The sequence below is a fragment of the Phyllostomus discolor genome, chromosome 2, assembly GCF_004126475.2.
Source record: "Phyllostomus discolor isolate MPI-MPIP mPhyDis1 chromosome 2, mPhyDis1.pri.v3, whole genome shotgun sequence".
In the NCBI taxonomy this organism is placed as follows: Eukaryota; Metazoa; Chordata; class Mammalia; order Chiroptera; family Phyllostomidae; genus Phyllostomus; species Phyllostomus discolor.
In genome coordinates, this window is record NC_040904.2 from 2,641,329 (window position 1) to 2,652,139 (window position 10,811).

At 62.4% G+C, this 10,811-nt stretch overlaps 1 protein-coding gene across 1 annotated transcript in view; it reads left to right on the plus strand.

The window, feature by feature from the left end:
* Positions 1 to 8,816, plus strand: part of MRPS6 (mitochondrial ribosomal protein S6) — a 55,020-nt gene extending 46,204 nt beyond the window's left edge. The window contains exon 3 of the mRNA XM_036017277.1: positions 8,556 to 8,816. Coding sequence (XP_035873170.1) covers positions 8,556 to 8,745 — 190 coding nt within the window. The 3' untranslated portion in view covers positions 8,746 to 8,816. The remainder of the gene's footprint in view (positions 1 to 8,555) is intronic.
* The last annotated feature ends 1,995 nt before the right edge of the window (positions 8,817 to 10,811 follow it).

Below are 10,811 nucleotides of genomic sequence, written 5' to 3' on the forward strand. Positions count from 1 at the left end.
CGCTGCATGCTCTCAGCGCTGGGCGGCAGGAGGGCTGCGCCTGCCTGCGTGGAGCGTGGGTGTGACCAGCGCTCCCCACGCACCCTTCTCGCCGGGCCTGGGTGCCGGGGTGTGCTGTCGCTGCCGTCTGCGGGCCTCATGCTGAGACCCTCTGTGCTAACGCGCTTGGTTTTCAGGCCTCTGTGGACGGGCAGTGCAGGGTCGGGGTGCTAGTGCTCTTCTGTGGGCGGAACAGGGTCGGGTTCCGGAAGGTCCCCTGGCGCTGGGCCAGGACGAAGCCCGCACCCCGCGTCCTGACACGGTGCGTGTGTCCCGTGAGCTCTGGGCCGCCGCCCGTCGGCTCATCGGCACGTGAGGGGTGTTTCCGCCCTCGGTTCTCCCGGACTCCCCAGCCAGGGAGAAGCAGCACTCCTGAAGCGTGTGCGCACGCGCTGTGCGGAGACCCAGGGGCGGTGCCGGCCCCTGTGGGGGAGCTTCCTGTTCGCAGCCTGTTTTTCTGGGCTGAATCGGTGTCGGCGTTTATTTGGTTTGTAAGGTAATGTTTCCCAAAGTGTGCTCTGTGCCACGCTAGTCACACGGATGTGCTCTAGTGAAAACTGCGGCACCCGTGTGGCCGGTCTGATGCGGGGTCCCTGTCCCAGCCCGCAGGAGGTGTGCGCTGTCTGTCGCTTTGACGGGGCCCTGGTCTGCACCCCGAGGCCGGGCAGGGACAGCCGGAGCGCAGCTGGCGCCCGGAGCCTCGGTGCCCCCCGAGGACTCGCCGTGTGTGTCAGTGCTGTTGGTGTGTGAGTTTGCTGCTTCCACACCTGACAGGGACGAGTGGTGTGGCCTGGTGCTGCTCCTGGGTCTCAGGGTGGGTCTCGTGATGGCTGCGGTTGCTGATCTCAAGGAGTTTTCAAGTGAATGGGGACCTGGCCAGGTAGCTCAGTTGGTTCAGACATCGTCCTGATGCGCCAAGGTTGTAGGTTCGATCCCCGGTCAGGGCATATACAAGAATCAACCAATGAATGTGTCAGTGAGTGGAACAACAAATCAGTGTCTCTCTTTCTCCCTCGCCCCCTCTTTTCCTCCCTTTCTCCCTTCCTCCCTTCTTCTCTCTGTAAAATCAATAAATAAAAATTAGGAAAAGGGCAGGGGCCCAGCACAGTAGGGGCCACCTGGCCCAGGCCAACACCCAGGCCTCTGTGGCAGCCGTGTCCCGTCCTGTCGGGTGGTTGTCTCTGCCCCTCCCCCACCCGCTCCTCCTCTCCCCAGACTCACCCCTGCTGCACATGCCACGGCGGCCTGGGGGGGCGGTGCAGGTAGGGGAGTGCTTGGGCAGGAGAGTGCCCGCTGTTCCAGGGTTACCTGAGGAAAAGGGGGAGGTGCGCTGAGAGTGGTACCTGGTGTTTATTAGTGCATCAGGTCTACTCACGCAGCTTATGCAAAAAAAAAAACAAACCAAAAAACAAAACACAAACGGTCGTTTAGTGCAAATCTTAATTTGGTCAGTCCCGGCCTCAGAAACAGGTGACACTGAAGACATGTGCCTGTCAGTTTGTCGTTTGCACCTGGGAGCCAGTTTTGTCTCTGAACAACGTAACACGACGGCCAGGTTCCCGGGCGGCCCCACAGAGACGCACGCGGCTCTGTCTCCGGGCGGCGGAAGTGGCTGGGGCCGTGTCCTGTGCGCCACAAGGTGCGGGCTCGGCTTCCAGTTGGGGCACGTGCCCAGGTTGCAGGTTCGATCCCTGGTCGGGGCACACGCGGGAGGTAGCTGCTGGGTGTGTTTTCTCTCCCTCACCCCCACCCCCCACTGAAATCGGTCAGTAAACCCTCGGGTGAGGACTTAAAGAACGTGCTGCTCTGTCTCGCTGCTGGCAGCGGGGTGGAGGCTGGGCCGGTCACCTTCACCAGGGCAGGGGTGGTGTTTCAGACCGCTGTCGCTGGTCAAGGCTGTTTTCCGGGAGACCTCGCTTGCCATGTCAGCTGTCCCTCAGGTAACGTGACTTCAGGAACACAGAGGAGGTGACCAGGTGCCCCTGTTGCGTCTGGACCCGGCTGGGGTGCTGAGGACACCTGGGTCTCCCGGACCCGAGTTCCAGTGGAGGCTTCGGCCCCGCCCCCACCCGCTGTCCCTGGGCAGTGTCTGGAGAGCACTGGAGCAGGACTTGGGGCCGCGGGTTCGTCCAAGGACTGGGGTTCCTTCTCAGCCCTACATCTGCTGTGGTCTCTTGAAGGACCCCTAGGTCTTCTGTCCTTTGTACCTTTCCGTGCTCCCCGGACACCTTCGTCAGCCTGCCGAAAGTGCGAGGCGTGGCGGAGCGTGCTCACCGCACTCCTTGGAGTGTCGGGGTGGTGTGGCGGGTGTGGAAGGGCCGGGTGCTCACCTAGACCTGCTGGGGTCCTGGAGGCTGTCACCCTGCCGGAAGCCCCTTAGTGTCGGACCTGGGCTGTATGTGTTGGTTCGGGTCCTCTTTCCAGTAGACGGGGCTGGACTGGGGCCGAGGGGTCGCCGTGCAGGCGAGGGAACCGGAGGGTCCGATGCCTGTGGTCCTGCCGGGTCTGCGCGTGTGTGTGAGCGGACGCCCTGGGTCGGCCTCGGCTGTGTCTCCAGGTGTGGCCTGACCGCAGTGCGACGGGGCGGCCTGCAGAGTGGTGCCGTGGTGGGAACAGGCGTGAGTAGTGAAGGTCTGCCGGCCTGTATCTCAGACGCCCTTCTATTTACGGGCGTGCAGAAGGGCGAAAATAACTGGGTCTGTGGTGCATCAGTGGAATTTTACTGACTCGCTCCCCAAACATGTCTGCATCTTACTCCAGGAGAGCTGGCACCCTCTCTGGGGGAGGTCGATTCTCCTCTGTAGTTTTCCCGTGGGTGAGCACGCCCGTGGTCCCACGCATGCCCGCCGGCATGAGGGCCGGCCAGTGCCCCAGCCCCGCTCTGCGTGTAGTCTCCACGGTTTGTAAGGCTTCTGCACCAGGTTTGGTGACTGATCAGTGACTGTTCCGTTGTGTGAGTCCCAGCAGACACCCAGAGGAACGGGGCTCTCGCACGCAGAGGGCCGTGGTGGTGGGGGGTGGGGGGGGTCATCCACAGCCTCCGGGAAGCCCAGAGCAGCCAGCCAGGGGTAGCCGGCACAGGCCAGGACCTGGCACCCACGTGGGTGTGTTTGCCATCTTCCAGAAGGCTCCCGGACGCTGCGGCCTCCAGCCGCTCCCCTCCCCCACCCCACCCACTGAGCACTGAGCGCCTGCTCCAGTGGAAACTTCCACTCGTCTGCGGGGGGCAGGGGAGGCTGTGAGTGAGAGTGAGAGACTGTGACAGACAGAGACAAAGAACACAACTCGGATTTGGGCGGGCGCTTCCTCTGGGAAGCGTGTAAACACGGGGCTGAGACGAGTGAAGAAAGAACCACGCACAGCCTTCGCATGTGGGGGCGCTGCAGGGAGACACGTCCCCCCCTCAGCGCCCGAGGGGGCTGGCAGCCCCGGGCGGTCTGTGTGGTGTGTGTCTGACCGACCGGGGGGCCCAAAGGTCAGGGCCCCGAGGAAGGGGAGCGGAACAGAGCCCCGGGCTCCCCCGAGAAACCGCTGCTGGGGGGGGTTCCCCGCGTGCACAGGCGGCCCGGGGGGCCCTTCCCCTGGGTCCTCTCAGGTCACCGTGTGGGTCCAGCCGCGGTGGCGGCGGGGGTGGTGGTTGGAGCGTCTAAGAAGTGCGAGCGCAGGTTAAGTTCCCATTTCGGAGGCCGCGTGGGCACACTCCGCCGTGAGACGGTTCGCTGTCCGTCCAGCTCGGGGGCACGGGCGTCTGTGAGGAGACACACGTCACCGCGCTGAGCCCGCGCGGGCCTCCTCCCCTCCCGCGGCCAGTCGCTCCTCGCCACCCCTGCCGCGGCGCCGGCCGGCGCTGCCGGAGGTCCAGCGCTGCGCCTGCTCCTGCTCCGCGGGGAGGGAGGTGCTCGGCTGTGGGGCTGCCACTGGGCGGAGGGGTCGCCCAGTGAGGACCACATGGGGGAGACGACGCACCTTAAAGGGCTCCTCCCTTTCCTCGGCCCCGGGGACGGTGGGGCAGAGGGCCTCAGATTCCCCTGCGGGCACTCAGCCCTGTTTGGCCCCTTGAAGGGCAGCTCGTCCGAATTTCAGAATGCTTTCTCCATGGCCACCTTCGGCAGCCTGGAGGGAGGGGTGCGGGGGGAGTGTCAAGGTGGCTTCTCCACCTGGCTCCTGTTAGGGCGGTCTGCTGGGGCTCTGCCGTCGTGGGGGAGGGAGGCCCCAGGGGAGGACCCCTGCAGGTGTCTGCAGCCGCGAGGGGCGGTTTCCTGGCCCCGCTCCCCTCGTGCGAGGACGGAGATGCGGGGCTGTGCTGGGTGCCCCCCCCTCCGTTTGTGGAAAGTCTCACGGTCGCCCCCAAGCCATCTGTCGTCAGGAAAGCCCAGCAGCTGGGCACTGGCTGTCCGTGACCCCCGCGTCACTGCTGCGTGCTGTGGGGGTGGGAGACCTGGCAGGGAGTGGGGCCCAGGTTTCTGTGCGCGCAGCACCCTGGGAGCCCTCCCCTGGCTGCCGGACTGTGCTGAGAGGTCAAGGCCACTTGTGCCTCTGTCTGCTTGGCCTCCGGCTGGGGCTCGCCCACAGTGGGTGTTCACTGACGAGTTGGGTTTGCCCACGGTGAAGAGGCGAGAACAGCGTGTGCACTGGCAGCAGCCCGGGAGGGTCAAGGTCGTCCTGTGTGGGGAAGCCACGTGGACCCCTGACCTTGACTTGGCCCGCTGAGGCAGATGGGTTCCGCAGGGCTCTGCTTCCTCCTCTCGGGGTGGGAGAGACCACTCGTGTCCCGGGAGGGGGAGGTGAGCAGTACCGCTGGCAGCTGGGAGTGTGACTGCAGGAGGCTCTGCGTCTCCGAGCCGCTTCTCCCCCTCTGTGCGGTGGGGTCGCCCTGCTGTGGAAATTTCCGCGGTGTGATGAGGACATGGCAGTCAACGCTGTCTTGGCGCCCGCGAGCCCCAGGCACAGATCAGCAGGTGATAAGCACGAGAGGACTGTCGCAGCTGTGGTGTGGGCACAACCGCGTGGGCACAGCCTCGTTTGCATCTTGGCCCGAGCTCTATTGGGGTTTGGCTGCCAGAGGAGGGTCCTGGCTGGGGGGGGGGGGGGGGAGGCAGAGGAGGTTAACGGAAGTAAACCGAGCAGGAGCTTCCAGAAGCCAGGCTTCGGACTTCCAGGCCTTCCTCTGGGACTTCCCCTGCTCCTGAGAGGCCTGCCGAGGGCTGGCTGCTGGGTCGTGGCTGGGAGCTGCGGTTGACAGCCTCAGCGTGCGGGCTGGGGTGGCCTCTCACGCCTCGACCTGGCACCGGCCGGCTCCCTCCTGCATGGCGCCAAGGGGCGGGTGGCTTTGCCTCCAGGGCGCCCTGTGGCACAGACGTCCCGTGACCCTGTGACCCGCCGGCCCCACCGCTGTCTGCAGCCTCGTGTGTCCGGGAGTCGGGGACCCCTCCGTTGGAATCCTGGCTGTGGCCGCTTAGTAGCTGAGTGACCTTGAGCTGAGGACCTGACCTTCACACAGCCCGACAGAGGCCGGGGGCAGGAGGAGAGGGGCGGAGAGCTGCGGAGCCTGGGGGGTGCCCGGCAGAGGGGCCCACGCCAGCCGGATCGCCTCTCTCTCCCGCCCTGAGCGAGCGGCCGCGGAGTCGGCTTTCGCGTCCCGTCGGCCTCTGCCTCGGGCCGTGGAACGGCGAAAAGGCGCTGTGACAGAGTTTCGTGTGGACACTTCCCTTTTGATTCCTCGCGTAAGAGGTTTCTGGTGCATGTGGCTTCCCGTTTCCACGCTGGCGTGTGGTTTCCAGCCCTGTCGCAGAGCGGCACCCAGGGGCCTGGGGTGCATTTCTGGAACGGTGCGGTGTGGGCCAGGGTGTGGGGCGCGCCCAGGAAGGCCGAGGGGGGCCTGCGGCTGCTGAGCTGGCGGCTGGCGACCGCGGGCACACGTTCCCTTGGAGACGTGTCCGCTCCCGGAGCCGCCTGCGGGAGCCGCCTCTGGGGGCAGCGGGCCGGAAGGCGGGGCGACGCGGTGCCTGCTGACCCCACACGGGGCACTGGGGAACCCGAGTCCTGGGCCGTGAGGAAGGGCGGGCGGGGCGCACGGAGAAGGGGCTGCTGTGGACTTCCCCCCGGGGGGGGTGGGGACCTGGAGCACTTGGGCTGGCCGTGGTGACAGCCCGGGTCACTGAGTGCCCAGAGCGCGTCACGCCCTTGCTGGGCGCTGCCCTCCACGGCCCCTGGGTCGCTCGCGGCAGTTCTCCGGCACCCTGCCTCGGACCGCCGACCGCCAGCCAGGGCTCCATCACCGCCCGAAGGCGGGGGCCCTCCGGGGCAGGTGGGCGGCAGGTGAGGGAAGAGACTGGAGCTCGGGGGGGGGTGGGGGGTGCGTGTGCGTTCAAGGAAAACCTGCCCGCCGTGGGAGGGAGTGTGTGTGGCGGGAGGGCTGGCAGACAGCAGGCGGGGCCACAACCTGTCTGTCGCGCCCCTGTCCCCAGCCTCCAGCCGCCACCCATCTGCCTTCCTTCGGGATGGGCTAGTTTGTATTTTCTAGAACCTGACTCACCTCTGACCCTAGTTTCCCTCACCCAGGAAAACTGCTGTGAGACTCGTCCGTAGTGTTTATCGGTGGTTTCTGAGGGGTGTGCCGTTTGTGGGTGCGCCAGTCTCTGCGCCCATGGGCGTTCGCGTTGCTTCCGGTTTGGGCTTATCAGAAGTAGAGCCGCCACGAGCGTTCCCACGCAGGTGGTTGTATGGACGCGGGCGCCAGTTTTCTTGGGTGAACCCCTCGGACTGGATCGGCTTATCGTGGCTGGTTGTGCGGCCCCCCAGCAGTGCGAGCCAGGCCGCTCCTCGCCGTCCTCGCCGAGGGCCGTGTCGGGTGTCTGGCAGCTCCGACCGCTCTCGCCGGCGACTCTTTGGGGCTTAGCGTCCGTCTCTCCCACGACAAATGGTATGAAACGTCTTTGCCTGTACTTCTTCACCGTTGTGTGTCGAGTGAAGTGCTTGTGCAAGTTTCACACCCACTTACAAATATTTTTTAAATGCAAACATTTAAAGTTCTTTATATTCTAGAAAGAAGTCCTTTATCAGACATGCAGTTTACAGATTCAAGTCTGTGGCTTATCTTTTATAGTCTTAGTAGTGTCTTTCAAAAAGCAGCTTTTAATTTTGGTGACATTTAACTTACCATTTTTTTTCTTTCATGGGTTTGATTTTGGTGTGGTATCTAAGGAATCTGCTTAAACTGAGGCCACAGAGAGTTTTATGTGTGTTTCTGCTGATTTTATGGCTTTGTGTTTTACGCTGGGTCTGTGTTCCTTTTCGAGTTAACTCGTGTGTGTGGTACCGAGTGTGGGTGTGGAGTAGCTGCAGCCCCGTGTGCCGACGGGACCGCCCTTTCTCCACTGCGCTGCCATCCCAACCGTGTCTGCGGCCCCTCGCACGCACGCGCCAGTCAGCGGCGGTGCACGGTTCCCAGGGGCAGGGCGTGCATGCCTCTCGCCAGACTTACCCCTGTGTTTCTTCTTGAATGTCAAGGTGTGGTTATTTGTCGCTAGTATGTAGAAATACAGTTGATTTTTTGGTATATTAATCTTGTATGTAATAATCTTACTAAATTTACCAGATCTAATATCTTTTTATAAATTTCTTCCGTTATTTAAAATAGACCCAGTCACGACGTCTGCAGATAAGGCAGTTCGCGTGTCCGCCGTGTCTTTTTTCTGGCCGTGGCGCACTGGCGGGAGCCCCCAGGAAAAGGTGGGGTAGCGGGAGCGGCTGTCCTGCCTGCTCTGTCTCCACAGGGGTTTCTGCCGAGAAACCTGCCCATGGGCTTGCTCTTGCGGGGGTTCCCTTGTGTGCTTTCCACATTTTCTCCTTGTCTTGAACTTTCGGCATTTTAAATACAGTGTGTCTGTATACAGTGGTGGGGCCTCTCTGGGCTCTCATCTGGGATTCGCGGGGCTTCTGAGTCCGGATGTGTGCTTCCTTCCGTGGGGCAGGGGGGCAACTTTCCAAGCCGTCTTCTCCGTCAGTTTTGAGTGTGCAGGGGGTCTTGGGCAAGTCCCAGGCCTGCCCTAATGTTTTCTTGGTTTGTGACGTGTAGCTGACGGTCTTGACTGCGTCTCCTTGGTGCACCATCATCTGTGACACCGTTTGGGAGACTGGAAGACGACCTAACAGACGTTCCCACACGCAAAACATCAGCTGGTGGTTTGCCGGGAAGTTCCGTCTTGTTGGACAGCGGACTCGGTGTCCGCACCCCCAGCAGAACCACACTTCCCGGTGATTCCCGCCGTAGGCAGCGTCACCAGCTTCCCTTGCCGCCGTGCACGTGTCCGGACTCAGGTTTCCTCTGCAGGCCCGTGGGCACGGGCTGGGGGGCGGGGGGCGCTGCACTCCCGTCTGGCTGGGCAGCTGGTCGGCCGTGCCTGTGTGCGGGCGGGCGCCGTGTCTGGGAGGAGCGGGGTTGAAAGCATCGACCAGAAGAGTGGCAACATCGTATTTCAGAACGCAGGAATTCACAAGTGTTTCTTTTATTGCAGGTATTTCTTGGTGGACTTTTATGCACCGACAGCAAGTGTGGACAGCATAATGGATCACTTGTCTCGAGACATTGACGTGATCAGACCTAACATCATGAAGCACCCTCTGACCCAGGAAGTGAAGGAGTGTGAAGGGATTGTCCCGGTCCCGCTTGAAGAAAAACTGTATTCCACCAAGAAGAGGAAGTGAGAAGATTCACCAGATTTGGGCCTTGTGTTTAATTCACTCTCTTTGGAGCATCGTGGATTAATCATTTACAAGCTTGGCCTTTGTATTAAGTGGGCCCCAGGGGCAGTTTGAGTTTTCTAGGCACTGTTAGCTCCTGGTCCCCTTTGCTGTGGGGGGTGGGGGAGCGACGGCTGGAGCCACTCTGTGACCTGCGTGGTGCCGGCAGGTGGTTCCCACCTTCGTTAGATTCAGTGCAGTGTCTCTGTCAGTGAGGTCTCCCCGCCCTGCGACACTCACGCCATTTTAAGTAACAAAACATAAAACTGTCTCGGATCGTGAGCTGGTCATTCAGACTGCATGACTCTGTGAAATAAAATACCACTGCAAAACCGTGCTGTGTCGTATGAGTGACTTTTGATCAGAGTAATGAACATGACTTTCAAACACCTGGGGAGGTGCGTGGGCTTCACCGGCCCCAGGGCAGAGCCCTACCCCCGGCCTCGGAGCTCCAGTCGCCCTGAATGCAGGGGTGGGGTGCGGGCGGTGGGCCGCGTTTCCTGGAGACCAGCCTAGGTTCAGAGGCCCGGCGGAGGGACTGGGAGGAGGCTGCCCCCGGTGACCGGGTGTGCTGTGGAATCAGCACCTTCCCTCGCCACTGATGTCACGGTGGGTGCGGCTCTCGGTGGAGGGGCATGTGTGTCCCGTGCAGCGGCGCTCTGGCATGTGAGGGTCCGCCACTGCCCTGGGCTCGAGGCCCTGGCGGGCCTCTCCGAGCCCCTGCTGCCTTTGAGTTCTGCTTCTGCCCGCTGCGCGCTCCCCAGTGAGGCCGGCGCCAGCCGCTCTGAAGAGGGAGGGTGCTGCCCGGAGAACCCCCGGCGGCCATGCCTGTGGCGTGCCGCGCTCCTCACTTAGGAGGACTTGCAGGAAGAAGAATCTCCTTAAAAATGTTTCAAAATTTGAAACTTTTAGATCTATTTAAAAAAAAACAGAGATGAAAAGACAAGTTTCGCTTTGAGGGTTATTGCTTTGGCAGGGGAGAGGTTGGCTTTGGGAGGTCATGTGCTTGAGCCTAAGCACAAACTAGTCTTGGCTTGAAATGGATGTGGCAGGGTCCCCACACTTAGCAATAGAAATGTCGGGTGCCCTTTAAATTTCGTGTAAACAACAAATCATGTTTCCCATGAGCATCCTCCAAATGCTGCATGAAACGTAATTATAGCAGAAAACCCCGATGTGTTCTTTGAAATTCAAGTTTACTGGGGTGTAACTCCCCCAAAGACATCAGCAGTGCTCAGCTGGAGGCCGGGTCTGCTCTGCTCTGCACAGCCCCCGGGGAGGAGGTAGAGTCAGCTCCCAACAGCTCGGCCTTGCAGCTCCCTCGCCCACCCCACGAGGAGAGTCGGAGGGCCCCCCCCCCCCCCCCCCCCCCCCCCCCGCCCGGGACTTGCAGACCAGAGCCCAGCTGGCGTGCCGCACGTTGCTGCAAACTCGCTTCCCCGACCCACTGGAAGACTCCTGTAGAAGCTGACCGGTCCTCCGTTCCCAGTCAATTCCAGGCGATCTGTCCTGTGGACCTGAGTTCGCGCCACCATCTTAGAATCAGTGTGAGCCCACCCCCTGCCTTTGGAAACCGAGCTTTGAGAGGTCCCACGTGTGGCTCCGGCCCCGCTCCGGGAAGCTGGTGCCCAGGACGCCGCGTCTGCGGCCGCCGCAGGTGAGGCTTTTTCCTGGAACCGCCCCTGGCAGCCCTCCCGTCTCCTGGGAGCTGGTGCAGTGGAGGAGTTTGGCCGACCTGCCCAGCGGCCCGGGTGCCCTGAGTGGGTCTGCAGCCCTGCTGATAAAGCCTCTGCGTGTCAAGTGCTGGGGCGGAGCCACATTCTCAGGGGACTCCCCAGCTCTGTCACCCTGTCCGTTCAGATCCCGGGCAGGCAGGAGGGGCCCTGGGGCCGGGCCCTGCCACTGGGTGACCTCTGTGCTGAGGCTGGAGCTCAGGGAGGGGTGCGAGTCAGACTCCCCGAGAGCCCGGGGAGTCCCGAGGCTCCCTGGCCCCGAGCTTCCTCCCTCCGTGATGCTGCTGCCGGGCTCGG